Source organism: Camelus bactrianus, chromosome 24, assembly GCF_048773025.1.
Source record: "Camelus bactrianus isolate YW-2024 breed Bactrian camel chromosome 24, ASM4877302v1, whole genome shotgun sequence".
NCBI lineage: Eukaryota > Metazoa > Chordata > Mammalia > Artiodactyla > Camelidae > Camelus > Camelus bactrianus.
The window spans coordinates 6,042,996-6,068,547 of NC_133562.1; the positions used below are offsets into that span (position 1 = coordinate 6,042,996).

Genomic DNA, 25,552 nt, shown 5'->3' on the forward strand with positions numbered 1-25,552 from the left:
TCTTTATTTTAACAAGTAAGCAAAAGAAAACGAGTAGTACCAGGAGACTTTCAATACATATTTTTCAGTACTCAGGGCCTTACCATTGCAATTTGAACCTCTCCTCCTGTAGCATATACTTCTCCATCATGATCACCATAAAGGAAAAATTTTACAATACTTCCATAAAAGAGAGGAAGTGTCTTGATTGTCTTGACCTAATATTTGGTTTTAAAGAAAGACTTTAGTATTAATATTTATTTAGAAAAATAGATTTAATATTAGCAATTATTTAACAAAACTATTTTATACCAGGAAAAACTCAGCATCATTAGAAAAATTTAACAAAAAAATGCATTTTAATATTCTAATAGTTATATTTGTGAAGTTCTCCACTTATCTGTAACATACATTGATAAAGACACACCAGCTTCTTCATACAAAAATGACATAGCTATGCACGTGTCTAAAAGGTCCGTAACACCTTCTAATTCAATTACTATGAATGTAAGTATCTCAAAACATTTTCCCCCATAAGATCTTGCTTGTAGACTGTGAATAGTGACTTATAAAGTTATCATTTCTTTCAAATAAATTAGCTCAAAACTTTCTGTAATGTATTTCTTTTCCTTACCTGGCTTGAAAAATCTAAGAGTGATTTCCATTAGTCTAATTAAAAAAATTCCAAACAAGGACTACAAGAGTTTACATCAAGCCCACCTTCCAGCCTCATTTCCTTTCTAAACTATTTCTCTTCACACACAAGAAAAGGTTGTGGCAAGCCAACTCTGCTGCTGGTTGTTTCCCCATTACCTGTCTTTGTGCTCAGATTATCTTCTCTGAGAAAGCATTTACTTGACCATCACACAGAATTTGACAAAACTGATCACTCCCTCCTTCTAACTCCACTTGACTTCACAGATACCTTATTCTCTTGGTTTCCTTCTCTCTCACCATATTATCCCTTTCATTCTCCTTTGCCTGCTTTTCTTTTTCATTCTGCTAACTTCTAAATGTTGGAAAAGTAGCTCTAGCTACACACACTACTTTTTTGAGGTGATCCATTTCTAAGGCTTTCAATATATAATGATGAGTGTCACATTTATGGATTTATTATCTTCATAAGTACCTCTGTAAAGCTGAGCCACTACCTCTTTCAAGGTCCATACAAATGCTACTTCATACCTAAAGAATTGTATGATTTCCGCTCTTCTTCCAGGCTAACCAGTCAGAAAACTCTCTCCTTCTGAACTATGGAAGTACTACTCATTCTCTATTTTCACAGCAATTACTCCCTTCTTACCTATTATTACTTTGCTTAGATTATCCCGGTTTTCAGGCTCGAACAGCCTGAAGGACAAAATATATCTCCCAGATTCTGCATGCTCCACAAGCAGCAGGTATTCAGTAAAAATTAGATGAAAAATCTTTTCTTCATATCACATTTAAAAAAAAAAGAAATTCTCCATCTGAGTAAAGTTTAGTGCAAGAAACAATAAAAGTCTTTCTAACTGAGACTTGGTAAAAATCAAGTTTAAAAAAAAAAGTCCTGTTAAATTATGTAATTAAATCAGTTGGTCTTTTCATTTTTTTCTGGCTCTGGAGGAACCAAGAATACACATATCATCTTTAGCTGTTGATAAATTCTAATATATCTAATTTAGTTTCAAATTCTACTAAAAATCGAATCTAAAAATAAGTTAAACTTACCAGTTGTCCTGCTTTGTATATTTTCCCATCCCATTCTATTGCTGAGTAAGTTGCCCAGGGGCCCTGTTTTTTTGAAGGAAGATCAGGACGTGTAATTATTCCTTTAAAAAGTGTAAATTTTATTTGTTTGTCATACTTTTCATGACAGTCCTTCAGCCATAAAGCAAATTCTCTGTCAATTTTCATTCGTTGCTCCTGTAAAATTTTAAAGTGTTCTATGAAATACAGCTACTAATAAACAAATACAACAACAGACACTTCTCATTCATTCCATTCGTCCTTCCACATACCCATCCACCCCAGAAAAGCTAATAAAAACACTAAACTATTTTGCTGGATCCTTCTCCCATACAAATTTAGATTTTTAACAAATGCATTACTAAAGAAAGAAAATCTCTGTACCATCCTTGGACCCAAGGTCTCAATGGTTAATACCAACAAAGACTTCCTTCCCTGTTTTAAATCCTAGGATACACCAAAAAATTACCAACACTGGCTGCCTAGGAGGAAAACTAGCTGGTCATGGGAAAGGGGTAGTTTGAAGCCCTCTTACTGTGAACCATGCACATTCTCAACAGGGCAATGAAAATATCTTTTTATGTATCACGCACAGATATACATACATATGTACTTAAACATATATATGGTATATCTATGGTATTAAAATGTAGTGGGAGCAAGTGGGGAAGGTGGAAAGTTTAAAAAGGCTCTTTTACAGGGTGATAGTGAAAAAAAAGCTTAAGAAACACTGCTTTGCAAAACACATTTTTCCTTTTAATTATGTATTTTTATATATATATATATATATTTATTCAAAAAAGTCATAAAACAAAAATTGTTTTCTAATAATACATAAGAAGAAAATGTTTTATTGCTTATCATTCTTCACATCCTGCTGGGAGATAGTATAGAGATTTACATTCCATCATAAGCTACTATAAATGTGTTTAATGCTAGTCTTCAGGAGAATGAATAAGGAAGACAATCTCCACAGCACATGCTTAAACAGAAAACAACGCATAGAATTACAGAAGTTCAGTCTCCCTACATACCTTACCCTACAATATACATTTCCAAATGAAAATGGGGCAAAATTAAAAATGATTTCATAAACAACAAGTTTATACTGTATAGCACAGGGAACCATATTCAATATCTTGTAGTAACCTATGTTGAAGAAGAAAATGAGAATGAATGTATGCTCCTATTGTCTGAAGTATTGTGCTGTACACCAGAAATTAACACAACATTGTAAACTGACTAAACTTTAATAAAAATGTATTAAGTTAAAAAAATGATTTCAGCTTAAGTTTTTGCAGCTTGCAGTTAAGAAAACCAGTATCTTCATCATTAAAATTTTGATTTTAAGGTTATTTGAATAAGAAATACATGTACATAGTAAACACTCAAAAATGGCATACATTTTCAAGGAAATCTTCCCTCAACTCTGTTCCCAGACACCAACTCCTTCCCTAAATCAGCAAATTAACTGTTGTCACTTTTGTCAACTTGATAAGAATATTAAAATTATTAACTAGGAATGGGATAGTCTGCCCCAGCAATTTTAAGTTTAGAACAAATGCACCCATCTCTTGGCAACGTAACAGTAAACTACTGAAGATTAGTATCAAGTAAAAGTTCCTCAGCTGTTTAGGCAGAATAAAAATACACTAGTTCTATTCTGCTTTTTAAAAAAATTTATCATTCGTTTTCTATTGATTAATGTGCATATTTTAATATCAATCAATCCCAAAGTCCCTTTTAGCCCAAAGTATTTCACAGTTCTATCTCTCTTTCACCTTCATGATTAGATTAAAATACATATTTAGGTTATTAATATACAAACATAACCCCTGAATTAGATAAAATGGTTTTTTTATGCTCTTATCAAATGGACATGCTTCTGTAGCTTCTATTCACTATGTCAAAGTCTAGATATTAAGATCTGATAAAGACCTGTACATTTTATCCATACAAGATTTACTCAGTTTGAAATTTTTGAGTGAACAAAAGCTCACAAATTAAAATTTATATTCTTTTGATTAAATAAAATGAAAAGTATGCAAATTGTTGGTTAAAAACTTACAGTAGTGACTTTTGTTGTACTTACAATAGAATATGCGCAAATATTCAAAACGATATTTAAAACCATACCTGTCCATTCAAAATCCTTGTAAAAAGAGTGTTCTTATCTTTCAATTTTAGCTCAAGATCCATAAAGGTCAGTTTATTTGTGCTGACTTGGAATTTGTCATTGGTGAATAATGCACCAGATATCCGATTGTAGCATTCAATTGGTGCAAGTCCTCTCTTCTTAGGAGGAGTACACCAGTCAAAGCTTGAACAGAACAAAATATTAGTTAGCAAAAAGAGTAGATCATAAAACAATATAATTTCAGCAAAAATCAGAACTTACTCTTCAACAGATGTATATGGTATTAGTCGTCCGTTCCAAAAACATTCAAAAATAGGCCTTTTCCCTCTTGCTGCCTTCTCAAGTATGAAACAATCATCATCATCGTCTTCATCTTTTAATTCTAGAAGAAAGGAAGAAGTGGAACAAAATGTTCACTGCTATAAAGTATATGCAATTTTTACCACTGAGAAATCAAGTACTATAAGTGAAATGTTAAAGTGTTTCAGAGAAATGGTAACAAAAACTCTTATGATCTTTAACACTGCAGTCTATAAAACCTAAAAGTAGCTTTATTCTTAGTTTGCCCTCAGAAAGGCAGATTTTCAAAGTGATTCCACATCACCAGTAGTGTTTCTCATTGAAATGTCAATAGTAACTTACATACTAATCATTCTGTGCTAGGAGTACTATACTAGCTACCGAGCCTTCAATCTTTAAAACCTATTTATAAATACAGGAGCTTGAATCCTGTACCTAAACACAAGTTGCACAATTCTGTCAGAACCAGTATATTTACAGAAAAAATCATCTGGGAAAGCTATGATGTCTAGCAGCAGCAAATTGCCTACTTTGGACAAATTAATACTGAATTTAAGTTTACTTTATATGATACAGCTAGAATTATAACCTACTATAAAGCACAGCTGTCCACAACATTTTTATGTTTGTGAATAATACATTTTCATATATTCAGATAAATTAAATTCAAACATTCTGATCCTGATATAGTAATACCCCAGATATTCTGGCATTAAGTCATTCTTCCCCAACCCCTCAATAAAGCCTTCTCCCCCTGAAAAAACCCAAAGAAGTCCTCACAAGAAGTCCCTAAGTAAAAGTCCCCTTCAATCAAAACAAAAAGCTCCTAGAGAATCTCTCTCATCATTATTCAACTTACTGGCTCTTATTTTAAGACATCATTTGAAGAACTTTATCTTTTCGCCTATAAGCACACAGAAATTACAAATCGCAAATTAAAAACAGGCCAGAGACTTCATGAGAGGCAGAGTCACTGAGTAATAACATGCATTGAGAACTCACTAGACAATGCTGGGCACTATTCTAAGGACTTGAAGCAGTTTCTTATTCAACCCTCACAGCACTTCAAGGCATGAACTATTTCATTGATAAGGAAATGGAGGTAGGCAGTAGTCAGCCAAAGTTTATACAACAGAAAGTGGCAAAGATAGGATTCAAAACAGGAAATCTGGTTCCACAGCACTAAGGATACACTAAGGAATTATTCTGAATGAGAAAATTTAATATTGTTTATTTGTGAATTTAATTCAATCTCAGTAATCCCAGGAGAATTTATTTTTCAAGTCAAAGTAAGATACAAAGTGATTCCAAAGTTTATTCAAAAGATCGAAAGACTAAGAATTAAGAATTTTCTCAAAAAAGAACAATGATGAGTATCTTGCCCTACAGATATCAATATACAGTATAAAGGACAAGAGAGTATCATTACTCATGAATGAAAACACAAAGTAGATCAATACCTTATAGTGAACAATCCAGATCTAAGTACTTATGGGAACTTTGTATTATTATGAAAGTGGTATTTCAAACTATTACAAAAATCTTCACATTCAATAATCGGTTCTAGGAAACTGAAAGCCCGTGTGGAAAATATTAAGTTAAAGCCTGATCTCATCCTACACACACAAAAGGAGATTACAGATGTATTAAAAATCTAAACATCAAATAATTACGGAAAAAACAACAGATCTTTTTATAATCTTGAGGTATAAGAAGCCTTTCTACAGCTAGACAAAATCAGAAGGCATAAAGAAAAAACTGGTATGACTACATAAAATTTAAAACTTCTTTATAAATACCCACAAAGATAACAGAAAGAAAATATGGGGAATTTATAAAGGATTACTATGCACTACGTGGCTAAAAGTTCAGTAAGAGATCTATGATAAAAGAATATATAATGTTTCTGAAAGCCAGTGCTTTATTCACCTGGAAGTGAATATACACCAAATTTAAGAATCATAAAAATTACAAATACCTTAACAATTTAAGAAGCTTTGCATAAGGAAAAAAGTTTTGAAATTTATCTAACCTTAACAGCCCAACTAATAATAATTATTAAGAAAACAATCACTATCCTAAATCACAACTTCACATTCTGTAGCTAAGATAACAGATTAACATACTTGGAAAGCATGGATCATCGGGGTATGTTTCTCTATCATATAAGAAAGGGTGATATCGAATGATCCCTTCCACTACACCATCTCCTTCAACATGAGCCTTGAACTCAAAACTATCAGCTGCTGTATTTATATACAACGTCTGCATGTCATCTTGTATTTCCCTTAGGTTGACAATCTTAGGTGTCTTCCCTTTTTCAAACATAGAAATCTAAAATAAAAATAAAACAAAAACAATTAAATTCTATAGTGACTTTATTTTTATTCTCAGCTGTGATCCAACAACAGAACAGGCAAAAACTACTTTTATTTGTACAAGTAATCATCTACCTTAATAAAATATATATATTTGTATTTGGGCTAAACAGCTCTAAATAGCATTTCAGTAAGAAACACACTACTGAAAAATAGAAAGTAGGCAAAGAAACAGCAAAGCAGAGCCTAAGGACATATAAGTGGTGAGGACATTTAATTCAAGGTTTTCTGCTACAGGAGGAAAGATGTACATGAAATTCTTCCTGACGTGTGGGGCAAGGATACTGAGAACTCAACACTTAAGTGTTCTGTTATCTTAAGTCTTACTTCACCAGAAGACTTCTATGCACAAAAGGAAAACTGTTTATGTCCCCTTTCCTCCCTGTTTAGAGACAAGATATTCAGCAACAGCCCATCTCTATAGAAGATGCAGAAAAGAGAAACCAAATACTGTATTAAACAAAGGTTCAAAAAAAAAAAAAAACACACATCTAGGAATGATCTCTTTACTTGGATATCAAATTAACAAAGTGGTTTGGTAAAAGACAAGAACAGAGGAGTAAACGGGCTATCTACTGACTGATTTTTCTTATCCACAGTCACTTGGAAATAGAACAGATAATAATTCACCGTATTTTAAGAAGGAATTTTATCTTACTTCAATATCAATGTTGTTAAAAGGTCCAACTTCTTTTGATGTACGTTTTTCATTTCCTTTTGGGCCATGAATATAGTAATGATAAATATGCCTAAAATACAGAAGAATAACTTCATAGTTTTAATTCACATAAAATTACATCTAATTTAAAATATCATCTAATCATCTACCCAAAAAAATTTTGTAGCTACTATTTGGCACAACCTACTAGGTACCAAAATATATTAAGTATTTTTAAACACAGTAAACCATTTAATGGTAAAAACAGTCCTAAGATTTAGGTATTACTACCCTTCATTTTATAGATACAGAAATCAGAATGCAAGAAATTTATATAATTTACCTAAGGTCACAGAATTAGAGTTTGCAAGGGGGGTGGCAGGGAGTTCAAGTCTTTCTAACTTCAAAGCTCACATACTTTAAGTACAGTTTATCAAGTAAAACTGAAACTAGAAGGTAAGAGTATGATTCTACTTTTCAGTGATGTTTTGGAAGGACTCAAGTATCAGGGAATATACAGGACTGGGTATCTTTAACTTATGTCCCCAGTGTGAAAGTATCATTCTATAACTCTCATCTTTCTTTTCCTACAGCACTGAAGCAATCTAATCCCCGCACTCCTAAAACCAGACTAATAAGTTCAACATTATCCCATCAAAAACCACCACTTCAGAAACCTTTGCTACTTTACTTTTTAAGAAAATGTTTTAAAATATTATATTTTGGGAAATTATCCACATCTCTCCATATCGTATCTGCAGTTATTCCTCATGTAGGAATTTACAATATTTCTTCATACACATTTTAATTTTTAAATTACTTTAATCATCCTAGTTTAAAACACTAAGATAAAAGGAAGTCTCTGAAAATCTTGATATCTTTCTTCAGACATCTCAAAAGAGTTAACATTATAATCAACAGTAAGTTTACAACCATACATTATGAAAGAGTGCTATAAATAGCTTAGCAAGTATTTGTTTCAAATAATGGTTAAGGTTATATGTTATTTCTTTTTAGAGGAAAAGTAAGTTCTAACTATATTTTTATGTACACTGAGTTCCTTCGGTTAAGAGAAATAATAAAAGAGCTAATAAAATATGTTCTTAGAGAAGAAAGATTCCAAAGTCTTATTAAAACTCTTGGGATACAGGGCCAATAAACATCAATATTCAAGACAAAGGTATTCCTAAAATCAAATTTATTTCCCCATAAAAAAATTTAACTCAGTATATATTTATGAATAAAAACCTCAAAATAAGTACAACCCTTTGAATAAATGTGAAAAGATACTTTATTAAAAATATGAATTCTGTGCAAGTATATCCATTGTTGCAAGACTAATTAATTCAGGCTAATACAAATCATGAAGACATTCCAGTCAATGGTCTAAAGAGGAAAAAACTTACAGCCATTAAATAAATATACCTCTGATTTGATCTAATGGAATATACCCACTAGAAGTTTTCCTGGAAAAGATACACCTAGATTTATTTTCAGTATTACTCATGTCATACAGGCACATATGCATTTTTTAAAAATTTTAATAGACTCAATACATTCATTTGATAAACTTTATTGAGCATCTATAGGAAACACTGGGGATATAGCAATGCATAAAAAAATGACAATCCAAGAGGGGAAGGCAGACAAAACTACGTAAAATATGTGGTATGGAAGATTATGATAGGTGCCATACAGCAAAAGCAAAGCAGAAAAGGGGAGCTGAATTTGATGAGTTCTACAGTTTATTTTACCACAGTTGTCAAAAAGCCTTGGCTTCATGTAATGACTGATACATTACAGTAAGTATGTACAGAATAGAGGACCATTTTAATACTAACATTTGAGTAATGGTTCTTGTACTGAGGGAAGGAAATGGGATAGGAGCAGACAGCCAAGAGGCTTCAATGTATCTGTAATATTTTCTATCTTAAAAAAGGTAAGTAGAAATATGCTGTGAATCAAATATAAATACTTACGCTAACTGTCTTGTCCAAAGAAGGAAATAATTTTTCAAGTACAGTATGTGTTCTGGTTGTACCCCTGTGATAACCACAGCAGTAAAGCTATCTTTTTCCTTCTCCTCTGAAATTAGATGATGTAGAAATCTTTCATCATCATTTGTAATGTGAACAGAATCAGATGGCTACAAAGTGAACATAAATACAAAAGATTACAGACATCTCAACCATAACTAACAAATAACATTTACACCAACCTTTAATGTGATTCACTTGGATAATTTAGTATTTTGGAGGAAAATGGCCCAATACAAATCAGCTGAGTGTGTGACAATGCTGTGAGGACACGGAAACTTACATTAACTGCTAAACTGGAATATATAAAGGAGAATCCTATACCATAATGCTAAACCAATTTTAGAATCACAATGGAAAAGATAGAGAAAAATAAATACTGAGTTTAAAAGTGTCCCTCAAATTAAGAACACTTACCCGAAGGTGGAATGAGTCCCTGCTTGGGATACCTACCACTTAACTTGGTCAGGACCAATGCCCAGCCCTCCATGTTCAAGAAAACTAGGATGCTGCCTGAACCCAGCTGGCTTAGCCCAAAGGCACTATGTTTATTAAAAGGGAGTAAAATCATCCTGGGCCCCAGTGCATTGTCAGAGAATATCTTTGGTTTGCAGAAAGGAAGTGGGGAGGGGGGCATGGGGGGGAGTGTATGAGGATAAGAATTACAAACTTCTTAGTTTTTACTATGAGTCTATAAAAACTGCATGTGTGTGTGTGTATGTGTGTGTATACACACACTGTGTATGTTGTATCCACAAAAAATTGTAAGGATAAAGATATACAATGAACTATTATGTCTAGGAAACTATTTAAAATAAGCATGAATTATTACTTTCTTCATAAAAATAAAAGAAAACCCTCCAACACCATTTCAGTACATCCCTAAATACTAAATTACTAATATTTTAGCTACAGTACATATGTAACATTTTATACACTTCGAGAGGTAGTAAAGTCACTTGGGTTTATTAATGATTCAGCTTCATTATCCAAATATTTACCTAGCACCTTCTAAGTCCAATAACTCAACCTGGGCATAAGGAAAACAGAGTTCAAGATAAGTAAGACAGCATCACTTCTCCCTACAAATTCCATCTGACAGATGAGAAACAAATGATTACAAAACAATGTGCCATTAGAAAGACATGAACCAAGAACTATAAAAAAAAAAAAAAAGTGACACTCACCCAGCAGATGACTTAATAAGAACATTCCAGACCAATGAGAACATGAAAGATTTGAGAGTACAAGGGAAACAAGGTAGTTTAGAATTTATGATAAACATATGGTGAAGGATGAGGCTAGAAAGGCTGAAATCAAGCAGCAGAAATGAGTGGAAGAAAGGGTAAATGAAAGAAACTATTTTAAAAGAATTAAATGTGAATGATCAACAAGGATTACAATTATTATTATACTGTTAATTGTTGGAGGAAAGGGGAAGAAAATAAGAAAGACTTAAAATAAGAAACACTGATTTCAGATGTAGTTATTTATGGAGCCCCTGGAGAAGGGCAGCTAACTGAAACTAGAAATGAGCGTACTAGATAGGATCAGCTGGTATTTAAGCTGCTCATCTGTACCACCTTCTGCTGTCCCTTCTAGGCTGCAGAGGCCAGGAAGCCAAAGTTCTCAGACTCTTAAATTTTCAGTTGTGGATGTAAGATAGGTTTCACCAATTCGATGTACTAGCCAAAGATTTAGAAAGGAAACAAGGCCGAGGTCATCATCTGAGGTTTCTTGAAGGTTTTCTGTTACCACGCAAGGTACTAAAAAGATCAGTATCCACATTCCAGCTTAAGTGTCAGCACTGATACAGCTCTGGTAATGCCCAGATATTCTGTGCCCCAGTGTTGGAGCAACTGTGGCAGCAAGACCTTTCCAACTCCTGGATCACAGATAAGGTAATATGTTTCTGAATTCCAGATCCAGTGGTGGTCCTCCAGGAATCATAATCCTCCATGATTATAGCACATGGTGTAGCATCCTCAAAGGTCAGTTTGAAGTATCCTGACATCATACTACTAGGCTCAGCCTAGAGTTCATCCCTTCAGCCCTTCCAGTAATCATCTAAACATCTAATTCCCTTTATTTAATCCTTTTCTGTTTAAAGTATGTAGAATGGCTTTTTCCCTTTAAGGAGTCCAGTTTGATTCAGTGTCTCAAACTTAAGAAGAAAGTCTTGACAAGAAATAAAGATTCGAGAACTGTTGATATTAAGTGGCATATATATACTTTGCCCCAAAGATCAAGAACCACCAACTCCACACACATTGTAATAAAAGATAACAGGTGAGGAATAGAGAAGCCCCCAAAAAGTAGCCTGTAAAGAAACGGTCAGAAAAAGAAAAGGACCTATTAGTTATTAGTACCCATGAAATGTTTGTTGGGATGAACTCAGCACAAAACGCAGGGAAAGCTGGCAGAAATGATGACCAAAGAGACCTCAGCACTATCCAAGCTTTATCACATGTATACAGTTCTGAAAATCACTTAAATTCTCTATTTCTATTTTTCACCAGTTTTAATGTGGCAAATAATATTTCCATTGATACACTTTACAGGGCTTTGTGATTTTAAGGTAATTTAGAAAAGATGGAATACTATTACATAAACGATATATTAAGATGTAAAATGTTAAATAAATGCAGTAAATTTAGAGAGGAAAAGATGAGATGAGGAAAATGAAAAAAATTCTTGGGCGAAGGAGAATGTTCAGTTATAAAGAAAATAAATGGAGTAAATAAATATGAAAAAAAAATTCAGCCCACTAGTAATGAAAGAGAAAGTATTATTTTCACCTATCAAATTGCTAACATTTTGCTATCATTCTTCCCTCCCCTCTTTATTCTTTTGAAAATTAAGGGGAGTATCTGATGGGCACTCCCATACACCTTTATTGGGAGTGTATTTGACTTGTGTTCAGTGTTTCATAAAATCAATTTTGAAATACATACCCTAATTTATAAGTTCAAATTCCTTATAATGGCTATTAAAATTATAACAATCTATACTAAGAAAAAACTATAATGCAGGCAAAATATTATGCAAAGATACTCATGGCAGTATCATAATTATAATGAAATCCCTCAAATAAGTTAAATGTTTAACAGAATACCTAAATTACAGTACATTCCACTAAAGATACTATGAAGCTATTAGAAGTGTGTTGTGTACCAAAATACTTCAAAAATGAACAAATACTCAAAATGTTAATAAATGAGAACTCAAACTGCAAATATATAGTAAAGTAAGACTAGAAGAAAATTCAACAAAATATATCATAAATACTTTTTTTTGGCATTTGAGACTCTATTATTTTCTTTATACTTTCCTAAAAATTTTTTTTTTACAATTTTAGAATCAGAAAACACTTTTTTTAAATCTTAAAGTTACTTTTCAAAAGATTTTAAAATAAAAAAATTCTAAAATGTTTCAAATGGAGAAAAGTTGAATGAATACAACAAAAACCATGTGTTCACTACCAAGATTCAACTTTGTTAACATCCTGCTTATTAAAATGAGAATATGAATGCAAACTTATAACAGAAATTAATTCCTTGTTTACTTATTTCTCTAGTGCCTTGATTTCCTAAAAGTTCATTACACTATCACCGTTTTCTACTCTACTTCTGTGATAATAATACAACAAAGATTTAAAAACTTGAACTCAGCACAAGGAAAGAAGTTTATAATTTTATGAGCAATTTCCAGGAAATTTAGTTAGCTTCTGAGAAAACTTGTTTTCTGAAGACTTCAGCCTGAGAAAGCACACAAATGATCACTTTTGCTATTCACAGGATTAAAAGAAAAAGAATGAAAATTACATAATTTAATTAAAAAATTCCATACGTTCAAGTTTTTAAAACAGTAACAATATCTTAGATAGAAACTAAAAAAAAAGAAAGTTCTTGTCCTATCATCCATCCAATGTAATAAATTTATAATTAGTGAGTTAAAATGTATTGTACCTTTCTGTTTCTAATATATCCACTATAAATTGCCTCCTTATTTTTCTCCTTCTTCTCAAAATCTTCTTTAGAAAGTACAAGTTCATGAACATCTTGAGAATCTGCAGGTTTGCTTATCATCTGTTAAATATTAAAAAGAGTATTTTATAAATTCCTAAAATTTAAACTGGCTAACATATTTAGACAGTCAATCTCAAAATTTTGATCAGTTTTCACTTTTAAGAAATCTTTTACTTACTCTGGCTGATTGTCCAACAAAGAAAACCGCCTGCTTGCCCCCAACACCAAAATAGGAAATATCACTATTTAAACTGCGTGGCACTGGCAGTGGTCGAACATATCCTGAATGATCACTAAAATAAAACATTATATTAATGCAGAGATTTTAAACAAACTACTTAGGTTCCAAAGGAAATTGTTACAGCACTTTTATTAAGTGGTAACAAAACGATCCCCAAGCCAGGTAACACTCCTACTCAAACGCAGAAGAATCAGAGCTACAAGTCAAGATATCATCTAGTCCAATGGTTCTCAAAGTTTAACCAGATCAGCTAACACCTGGAAATTCTACAAAATGCAAATTCTTCGGTCCACCCTAATAAGTCAGAAAATCTCTAGCCAACAGGACGAATATCTGTACCCTTATATGTACTTATAACTCTACAATCTTCCCCTCAAAATTGTTTACTCCTTCAAAACTCATTAAAATATTGTCTGAAGACTAATGGGAATTATAGCAAAGAGGTTATTTCCATGGATCATGACAAATGAAGAGCTCTGACTGAATCTCCTACTGCACCATAACAACACTCTGGAGAGTAGACATCCCTGGTCTCTCAAAATATAGACAAGATCTCCAGGGACATCACTTTGCATTATCAGAAATAAACAGAATTAGGGGTAAGGCTGGAACCACTATTACACTAAATGGAACAGTTACAGAGCAGATGTGGCATAGCTGGAAAGATTCAGAGAACACAAAGATGCATTCAAAGCACTTACCCATAAGAAACAAAGGGGAAAAAAGAATGAAAGATCTTAAACTGTGCCTAAAAACATGAATGACTGAAGGATAATCTCTCACAGAAGTTTAAAATTGTAGTTCTTTAAAGAGAGGACAGAATGGATAAAAGCTGTAAATATTCTAAAACCACTAAAAAATACAGATTCACAGATTCAGACCAAAAGAGCTCAAATAGGATGCATAAAAAGAAATTCACATCACAGTGAACAGTAAAAACAAAGCAGAAGAACTAGAACACAGGCTGAGAGACAAAACAAGACAAAATGGGTTTGTAGGCCTTGACAGCAACAGTATGAGACAGTGGAATATTATCTCCAAAGGGCCCAGAGAAAATATCCACATAGAACAGTGAACTGAGCTAAATAAAGAAATTTACAAATAAAAACCAAGGGAATTTACCATTAAGAAATTGCTCTTAAGGAATATTCCTATGAGCACAATCTGACATACAAGGTTATCTTAATATGGTAAGTACAAAGACAATTTTAAAAATATGTGCTAAAAATTTTTAATGTATTGTTAGAAAAACGGTGTGTATAATTTGTGAGATTTCTAAAAAAAATCAGATGTGAAATACTAGACAACAAAAGTATAACTTGGAGAAGGAAGTGAGCAGAGACAGTGTTCCAAATTCTTTCATATAAGAGAAGGGAAGTGTTTTTAAATTTTAATCCTGAAGATAAATATGCATTTTAAAATTTTAGAGAGAACCAGGAAAATAAATATATATATATTCTAAAACACTGAAGAGAAAAAGGTAGAACAAGATTTTCAAAAGCAACAATAAAAAGATGCAATGAATTAAAAAAAACCCACATGGAAAACAGAACTGAGAGAATGGGATAAATTAAAATATTTTCATTGCTATAAAAAGTCCTCACCTATATATCATTAATAAACATAAAGCCAACAATGACACTGTAATACCAGACCCACAAAACAAAGCACACACAAAAATAACCCCCTCACAACATACAAAGCCACCACCATACACAAACCCACCTCCACACAACAGACACAAACCGGCCCCCACACAAAAAGTATGCATATAGACAAACACCCCACATAATCCAAAAAGAAACCACCCCACAACATGCATACACACTGACACTGGCCCCCCAACACAAAAACAATGTACAGAACACCAACAATAAAAAGAACATCTTAAAGAGTCTGAGAAAACAGACCATATAAACTGAGAAACATAGGAATGACAAAAGCTTTCTCATTGTAAACTAGGCAAGCCAGTAGAAAATAGAGTGGCATTTTTTTAAATGTACTGAAATTTTTAACAAAGTCAACCTAAAATTCTATGCTCAACAAAAGTATCTTTAAAGGAGGAAGGAGGGTACAGAGAGACCCAGACTTTATCAGACATATGAAAGCTGAAAAAAATTCATCAAGAAAAGCCTGAATCATAAAAAATCTGTTAAAAGACTCCCAGGAATGAAAATGATACTACAAATTTACACAAAGGAATGAAGACCACCAGAAAAGGTAAATATGTGGGTAAAAATAAATTGACTCAGGGACTCAAATTGATACTTGCATATGAATGTTCACAGCAGCATTATTCACAATATACAAAAAAAGGTAGAAACAAGACAAGTTTCCATTAACCTATGGGTGGAAAAACATAGCGTAGCTGTATAATTCAGCTCCTGCTCCCTCTCCCTCTCCCTCTCTCCCATACATAAGATAGTACTGCTCACAAGTGCTAAAACTTGACAGAGAAAGCCAAATGCCCACTGACTGGAGACTGGATAAATACAGTGGGATTTTTTTTTTTAATACACACAAGATTTCATGGTTATGAAAAAGAATGAATTACAGATCCACACAAGTACGAACTCCTGAACAACCCAATACTAAATGCAAGTTCCTTTCAGATCAACATATAGTATGATTATGCTTTTTCATATCAAAAACAAGCAAAAATGGATACATACACTAAAATAAAAAGGAAACAGAAAAACAATTCAACATAGTGGTTAACTTTAGTAGGAAGAAAAACAGAAAGAGAGGGGAACACACAGAAGAAAGTCACAGGCTATGCTACTTACTGGATTGGGTGGTAGATTCTGGTTATTCAGCTTATTAAATTTTTCAATAAATAAACTTTAAAAGGGCATGTCCTGAATTGACAAGTAGTCATGAACCAAGAATTACAATTAAAATGTATATACATAATGGCTATTAAGAAAAATAAAGAGTAAACAGGTTCTAAGACTTTAATTACTTATGAAAATGCTTCTAGGAAATAGGCTGAAAATACTCTCCTCTAAATACTCTCCGTAAAATACATATGGGGAAGTACATCAACAGTTTGGGAGAGGGAAACTCTGAGATAAAACAATACATTCATACTTAATCTGACTCAAAACTAAGGAATTCTGTTCATTGATTAGGAATGGACATATTTAATGGCCAGAGAGTAAGTTTCCTTTTTCAACGTAAACCATCCATGGAAACCTAATCTAAGCAAAAACCCTATCACAGCATATAAGGCTGAAAACACAAATTTCCCATAGGTTTCACACTTGTGCAAATGAATCCAGAATATTCCTATATCCGTACTGAAGGGCTATATAAATCTCCCTCCATGAAGATAAATAAGCATAAACATAATCTAAAGCCTTAAGAAACAATTCTGCATCACAGAAGCAGTCCTCTGGAGAATTTAGAAAGTCATCTCCATCAGAATAAATTTATACCACAGTCAAAAAGAATTTCAGAAATTATCTCATCCTTATTCTTGATACAATATTAAGAGGACACTATATCTTTGTGAAACAAGAGTATTTATTAGAAAAGAGAAGCAAAATCTGCATGGAAACAAGTCATAAAAGGTGTAAAAAGTATGAAAAAGGAACAGGAGAGATACTCAAATTAGTAAAATCAAACTAAAAACACTGTAAGCGACCGCCACGAAATATGGTAGTGACTACATATGTATATTTATCTCACTTTCTCAAATCTACCACAGGGGACAAATCAGCCACAAGGAAGAAAGCTTTACCTCCAACAAAACTGACAAATGGCCACAGATTCCTAGTAAAGTTTCTGGAATATATCTGTGAGACACAATGGAAATAATCAAGTTAAAGTAAGATGCCCTAAATGTTACATATTCACTCTCTAAATTCAAGTAAATATAAATATCAGAAAATAAATGAAAGCTCATCTTAACTGCAGAAAAATATTGAAGACAAAGGAGATTTTTCTTTAGGAAAATCCTGTTGCAAGTCCATTTCTACAACCTAAAAATGGCATGGGAAGTGGGCCATGTGGCATGCTGTTTTTATTTTCCCAAAAATGGCTGAGTTGAGAGCCTTTTAACTGCTCAACAAGTTAAAAGTGTAAAAAGTAGCAATGATCCAACATACATCTGAATTATGGCCACCCAGCAGGCCTAACTAATTATTCTTTCTTCCACAAACTAATTAAATGAACACAAACTATTACAACAATGTTCTAGGTATCTAAATTAACTCATAAGGCAATAGTTATAATAGTGCCCTAGCCATGAGCAAATTTCCTCAGTCCAGGTAATATTCTATATCTTAACAGGGGTTTGGATTACACAAGTGTATACACTTGTCAAAAATCAGTTGAGTGAGTACTTCCAGAATGGCAAATAAAGAACCTATGAAAATCTACTCATTGATAAAAGCAACAAGAACGCCTGAAAAAAATGCCATAATCAACTTTTTCAGAGCTCCAAAAATTAACGTTAAGTCTTGCAATAATCCAAGGAGTGTTTATTTAAGACACATAGATGAGTCTTGGTTAAGAACAGCTAGCTCTGATGTTTTAATATACCCTATCCTATTCCTCTCTCACCAACTCCAAGGAAGCCTTGAAAACCAACAGCCCTGCAATAATGGTGAAAACTAACAGCTTACAAGTCACTGGAGTAAGTCTGGAGTTCCCCAAAAGCCCTTCCCCCATAGAACTGTCATTACTGGATCTGACAGTTCCCTAGGAACCTCTACTTGCAGGGTCTGTCTTTATTTTACCTAACTCAGAATTTGCTCACTGTGAACAGCTTTTTCCCCTGGGTCAATTGTCATAACCAGTCAGTGGCAAAAGTTTATCACAGCTGACTAAAGCAATGAAAACAGCTGGGAGAAAACAAGAATCTGGACAAAAACTTAGAAGGAAAGGCTGGGTAATGAGAGGTCCATGGCATTTTTGTTTTCTTAATTGAAGTATAGTTGACTTATAACCTTGTGTTAGTTTCAGGCGTACAGCACAGTAATTCAGTTATAATGTGTGTACATACATATATTCTTTTTTAGATTCTTTTCCATTATACATTATCTAAGATGTTGAATATAGTTCCCTGGGCTATACAGAAGGTCCTTGTTGTTTATCTATTTTATGTATAGTAGTGTGAATATTCTAATCCCAAACTCCTAATTTATCCTCCCCTACCCTTTCCCCTTCAGTAACCAGTTTGTTTTCTACATCTGTGAGTCTATTTCTGATTTGTAAATAAGTTCATCTTTGTATCATTTTTTTTAGATTCCACATATAAGTAATATCATACGTTTGTCTTTCTCTGACTTACTTCACTTAATATAATCTCTTAACTCCATCCATGTTGCTGCAAATGACATTCTTTCACTTTTTTATGAGTAATATTCCATTGTGTATATATATATTTATGCAATGATCTGTCAATGAACATTTAGGTTGCTTCCACATCTGGACCATTGTAAAATAGTGCTGCTATAAACATTGGGGTGCATGTATCTTTTCAAGTTATAGATTTATCTGGATATATGCCCAGAAATGGGATTGGTGGATCATAGGGCATCTATATTTTTATTTTAAGGAAACTCCATACCGTTCTCCATAGTGCTGCACCAATTTACATTCCCATCAACAGTGTAGAAGGGTTCCTTTTTCTCCACACCCTCTCAAGCATCTATTATTTGTAAACTTCTTAATGATGGCCATTCTCAGAGGTGTGAGGTGACACCTCACTGTAGTTCTGATTTACATTTTTCTAATAATTAGCAATGTTGAGCATCTTTCATGTGCCTGTTGGCCATCTGGATGTCTTCTCTGCAGAGATGTTTATTCAGGACTTTGGCCCATTTTCTGATTGGGTTGTTTGCTTTTTTTAATATATTAAGCTATGTGAACTGCTTATATATTTTGGGAATTAATCTTTTGTCAGTCTCATCATTTGCAAATATTTCCCACCATTCTATAGGTTGTCTTTTCATTTTGTTTATGTTTCTTTGCTGTGCAGACTTTCAAGTTTAATCAGGTCCCATTTACTTATTTTTGCTCTTATTTCCATTACTCTAGGAGATGGATTGAAAAAATATTGCTGCAATTTATGTCAGAGTGCTCTGCCTCTGTTTTCCTCAAATTTTATTAGAGTGTCCAGTCTGACATCTAGATCTTAAATTCATTTTTAGTTTATTTTTGTACATGCTGTTAGAGACTGTCCTAATTTCATTCTTTTACATGTAGCTGTCCAGTTTTCCCAGCATCACTTATTGAAGAGACTACCTTTTCTCCAGTGTATTCTTACCTCCTTTGTCATAGATTAATTGACCATAAGTGTGTGGGTTTATTTCTGGGCTTTCTAACCTGTTCCACTGATTTATGTGTCTGTTTTTGTGCCACTACCATACTGTTTTGATTGCTTTGTAGTATAGTCTGCAGTCAGGGAGCATGATTCCTCCAGTTCCATTCTTCTTTCTCAAGATTGTTTTGGCTATTTGGGTTCTTTCTGTTTCCAAACAAATTAAAAAAACTCTTGTTCCGTTCAGTGAAAAATGCCATTGGTAATTTGATAGGAATTACACTGAATCTGTATGCTGCCTTGGGTAGTATAGCCATTTCAATAATGCTGATTCTTCCAATCCAAGATGGAACATATCTTTCCATCTGTTTGTGTCGTCTTCAATTTCTTTCACGTGTGCCTTAGTTTTTGGAGTACAAGTCTTTTGCCTCCTTAGGTAGGTTTGCTCCTAGGTATTTAATTCTTTCTGATGCACTGGTAAATGGGACTTTTTCTTTAATTTCTCTGATACTTCATTGTTAGTGTATAGAAATGCAACAGATTTCTGTACATTAATTTCGTATCCTGCAACTTAACCAAATTCATTATGAGCTCTAGTAGTTTTCTGGCAGCATCTTTAGGATTCTCTATATAGGATCATGTCATTTAAAAAAAGTGACAGTTTTACTTCTTCTTTATTCAATTTGGATTCCTTTTATTTCTTTTTCTTCTCTGATTGCTGTGGCTAGGAGTTCCAAAACTATGTTGAATAAAATGGTAAGAAAGGGCATCCTTGTTTTGTTCCCAATCTTAGAGGAAATGTTTTCAGCTTTTGGAGTATGAATGTTAGCTGTGGATTTGTCATATATGGCCTTTATTGTGTTGAGGCATCTTCCCTCTATGCCCACTTTCTGGAGTTTTTATCATAAATGGATTGTGAATTTTATCAGAAGCTTATAAACATAGATGCAAAAATCCTCAACAAGACACTAGCAAAACGACTCCAACAATATATTAAAAGGATCATACACCAGGATCAAACAGAATTTATCCCAGGGAGGCAAGGACTTTTCAATATCTGAAAATCAATTAATGTGATACACATTAACAAACTGAAGACTAAAAACCATGTGATCATCTCAATAGATGCAGAAAAAGCTTTTGGTAAAACTCAACATCTATGGTGGTTTTAAAAAGCTCCAACACCAAAACAATCACACTCATCTGTGAGGATGTACACATACTCAAGAAAGAATTGAGAAGGCCCTCATCTCCCATTTCTGGTTGACTTTGAGGTTCTGTACAAGCAAGAGTTAAAGTAAGAGCTATAGACTTCCTGCTGGAACATTAAAAATATAGTCCAATATGCACATAGAACCCCTTAGCAAAAGACGGAAGGCTTAGTGGTTCCAAACATTTAAGGAAATGTCCAATCGCTAGATGACTGTTAAGCTAACTAAGCAGACTTCAGAGGCAACATAAGAATGAGAATTTTACAGAATTAGTTTAGGGAAGTCACTATACAAAATGATAGAAGCAACTATTAAGCCTGAAGAAGGGGATAAATTTGATTTCCAGAGTTGCCACATTATATTATTTTAAATGTCCTGTTCTAAACAAAAAATGCCACACCAAGAAATGTTAAAGTATGGCCCACATACAGGAGAAACACAATCAGTAAAAACTGTCCAAGAGAAAGCCCAGACATTAATTAGACTTGTCAATGATTTAAATCAGCTATTTTAAATACATTCAGTAAACAAACAGAAATCATGTCTAATGAAGTAAATTATGAGAACAATGTTTCACCAAATAGAGAGTATCAGTAGAGACAGAAACTATAAACAAAGAATCAAACAAATTCTGTAACTGAAAACAAAAACAAACAAAAAACTGAAATGAAAAATTCAGTTAGGTGGCTCATGAGCAGATATGAGTACACAGAAGAAAGAATTAGTGAACTTAAAGGCATGTCATTTGAGAATATTCAGCCTGAGAAACAAAAACAAAAAACCCATCAACATACAGGACAATAGAAGCCACAAAAGGACAGGGGAGAAAAAAATATTTGAATGGCTAAAAACTCCCCAAATTTGATGAAAACATTAATTTACACATCCAAGAAGCTCAACAAACACCAAATCAGTTGAACTTTAAAAGATCCAAACTAGACACATCAGAATCAAACTGTTAAAAGCCAGAGGAAAAAGAGAATCTTGAAAGCAGATAGAGAGAAGTGACTGGTCACCTACAAGGGATAATAAGTTTAGCAGCTGATTCTTCATCAGAAACCATGGAGTCAGAAGGCAGTGAGTTAACAAATTCAAAGTGCTAACAAAAAAACTGTCAACCAAGAATTCTTTATTCGGCACGAGATGCCTTCAAAAATGAAGGAGACATTAAGACATTCACAGGTAAGAAAACCTGAGGGAATCTATCATTAGCAGACCTACTGTAAAGTAGCTACTAAAGGACAGTACTTTGGACTGAAATGAAAAGACACTAGAAAGTAACTTGAATACAAGAAAAAATAAAGAGTAAAACAGAGGTAACTATACAAACAGAAAGACAGTACAATTTTTTTTTTTTTTACAATTCTCCTATCTGATTTAAAAGATAGCTAGCTGCATAAAACACTGATTATAAAACTGTGTCATTAGGATTATAATGCATAGTGATGTCATTTACATGAAAATAATACAAAGGAGTGAAAGGGAAATGAAGCTATAAAGGCTCAAAGATTTTGTGTATTACTGACATTAAACAGGATTGGTATAAATTAAGACGTTAATTGTAATCCCTAGAAAAATAAGTGAAGAAGAAATTTCTTGGGTATAATAGTGGTATGGCTATTTATAAGAACATTCCTGTGAAGGAAATATATGCTACAGTATTAGCAATGAAGTATCATAAAGTTTGCAACTTACTTTCAAATGGCTTAGGAAGAAAAAGTTTGTGTGTGTGTTTTTCCACGCATGCACACACCCATGTACAGGTATACAGATAGAAGATTAGTATGTCAAAATGCTAACAACTGACAAATCTAGGTGCACATATGAATGCTAGTACTTCTCTTACAACTTATTTTTTGGCTTTTTATTTGAAATATTTTCAACTTATTTCTTGATTTATTTGAAATTTTCCAAAATAAAAAGGTGAGTGAGAGTTAGAGAGAATATCACCCAATTAAAACTCTTAGCTCATCTCTCTCTTCATGTACTCTACCCTCCCCACTTCAAACACTCTAACCACACTGGTCACTTCTCTCTCAAATGAAACAAGCTGATTACAATTTCAGGGTCTTTGTCTTTGCTAATGTTCCTTCTACTTGGAACATTCTTCCCTCAGATTTTCACTTGGGTATTTTTCCTAATAACTCAAGTCTCAACTCAAATGTAACCTCAAAGAGGCTGCCCTCTTCTCTATTAGCCTTATCTAAAGATAAAGACGTCCATCAGGTCTAACACACCTCTCAGTATTTTCTTAACGACAGTCCATAACTGAAATGTTTTTCCTTTTCACTACAACATAAGTTACAGGCCAAGATAGTCAGCTGTTATGTATTTTGTAGGCTGTCTTTCCTTCTCTTCCATAACCTATCTACTGTAGGACAACACTCATCCATGTATTAGTAAAAACTAAATTGGAAGCAGTAAAACAACTGATAATTTTTTTTCTACAGAAGCTAGAAGAGAGAGGGGTACAACTGATGCTAACAGAAATTGGAGTGGGTTAAGGGACTGATACTGGACTCAGAGACAGTAGGAGTATATAACAGTTGAAACAACTGATTGCTTACTGATACAACTAGGCCCCAAACCAGCAACAGGTAGATTTCTCCCAAAAATTAAAATTTCCCTAACACTGGAATTAAGTTTAAAAGTCTGTGTTATGTTAAAATCTAGAGAAAAATCAGTCATAGTTTCATTTATTTTAATAAACTGTAGACTCTACTTCTCTCTACTCTTCCACTTGATTTAACTAACATTTTTCTGATCTTTTTGCCCCATCTGTTCTCTTTTCCCTCTACCTAGTATTTCCATTGTATGTTAAATTCTATCTTTAGACTATTAAAGACAGTGGTCTTCACCTTCTTTATGGCTATTTTGTAAATCCTTGAAGTGGCAGGTACTCATGAAAATAGTGAAAAAGAATAGCTGTAGAAACATCTGAGGCCAAGAATGAGAAGTAATAACTAAATGATAGCTTGAATTTATTGAGTCCTTATCATATGCCAGGATCTAAGCATTTTATACGTACTGACTTACTTGATTTTCGCAAAACTTTATGAGGTATTATCCCAATTTTACAGATATATAAACTGAGACAAAGAGCAGTAAAGTGCCTTGACCAGTGTCACACAACTAGTAAGGCTAGAATTCAAAGAAAGTCAAATGATTCCAGAGCCCTTGTTCTTCACTTCACTGCCTTTCACCATTGCACTGTAAGTCTTTACAAATTTGATGAAAATTCTGAGTGCTGAAATTTCAGAAATGAGAAGGCAAATGTGTTAACTATATTAATTTTTACACATTACTGAGTTAGTACTACTCAAATTTAAGGGACTTCCCTTGACATAGCAAAGAGCAAAACAGGACACGATAAAATACTAACTACTTACTAAGAATGCCAACAGATTCTTCCCACATGTGTTTCCTGAAGTATACAACATAACTGAAAATACTAAAACACTGTGAGTCATTGCTCTTACCAGAATTCAGCTAATATCCCAAGAACCTAAATCTTTATATCCCTGACAGCTTCTAGTATATTTTGTTTCCTCTATGACATTCTCATTTAGGATATTTTCTACAAACATATTCTGATATAAAACTCCTGACTAGATTCTATTCTCTAACAGCTGTTAATGTTTTGTAAAGCAGAGCCCTAAAGAGCAACAGTGAGCTTGACAGAACTACATGTGGTTCCTTGGACATTTTGCAAGTGGTATTAGGTGGTTTTTAAAGCCTATTCAAAACCATTCTACTGCTTAGAGACTATACAGCTTTCTTCAAACTTCAGTTATTAATAAGGGGGAAAAGCTCCAAAGTACTTAATGTATCAACATAACTTCTACATACCTCAGGGAATGCAAAAAGAATCATTCTATGGAAGGGCACAATATGATTTATGCAGTTTTGACTATTTCTAAGTATTGGTCATTAAAACTCTATTATTATAAAAATCTAAATAAGTAAGTTGGTAAACCAAACTTAAAATGTATCATGTATAACTAAAGAAAAATAAAAGTTTTTACCTTTATTAAAATAACCAACTGCCCATAAAAAAAGGTTTCTAACCTTTCAAAGTCGCCTTGCCTTGTAAATTTTGACAACCTATACACTGCCCAGTTGTTAAGCTGTTTAGAGGTCATTCCTCTTCCATTATCTATCACTGCAACGGCAGGTTTTCCTTGTGTTTCATCAAAATGCTATGAAACAAAATTCAAAAAGACAGGAAAAGTCAAATCAATATTAAAAACACAAAAAGTTAAATATAAAAAAGTGATTCACTGGGCTCACTTATACATTACTGGAGGAAGTGTAAATTAATACAACTTTCTGAAAGGCACTTCTGCTGTATGAATCAAAGGCCTCAGAATTCTTCATGTCATTTAGCCCAGAAATTCCATTTCTCAGAAATAAGCTTGAGGAACTAATTAGAGATGTGTACAAAGATCTAAAAGGATATTCATCATGTCAGCACTGATTACAATGGCAAAAATACAGGAAAAACATGTAAATTTCAATAACAGTAGATTAATTACTTAATTCATATTATAGTCAATACACCAAACTGCAGCAATGGTATGCTATACTG

The 25,552-nt window shown here is 33.3% G+C and overlaps 1 protein-coding gene across 1 annotated transcript in view; it reads right to left on the reverse strand.

Moving 5' to 3' along the window:
* Window positions 1-25,552, reverse strand: part of SMCHD1 (structural maintenance of chromosomes flexible hinge domain containing 1) — a 114,890-nt gene that overhangs the window by 74,645 nt on the left and 14,693 nt on the right. Inside the window, exons 5-14 of the mRNA XM_074352512.1 lie at window positions 25,033-25,163; window positions 13,423-13,537; window positions 13,185-13,304; window positions 9,160-9,326; window positions 7,181-7,271; window positions 6,271-6,478; window positions 4,106-4,226; window positions 3,844-4,027; window positions 1,690-1,884; window positions 84-197 (exon numbers count right to left, since the gene is read on the reverse strand). Of these exons, the coding sequence (XP_074208613.1) occupies window positions 84-197; window positions 1,690-1,884; window positions 3,844-4,027; window positions 4,106-4,226; window positions 6,271-6,478; window positions 7,181-7,271; window positions 9,160-9,326; window positions 13,185-13,304; window positions 13,423-13,537; window positions 25,033-25,163 (1,446 nt within the window). The remainder of the gene's footprint in view (window positions 1-83; window positions 198-1,689; window positions 1,885-3,843; window positions 4,028-4,105; window positions 4,227-6,270; window positions 6,479-7,180; window positions 7,272-9,159; window positions 9,327-13,184; window positions 13,305-13,422; window positions 13,538-25,032; window positions 25,164-25,552) is intronic.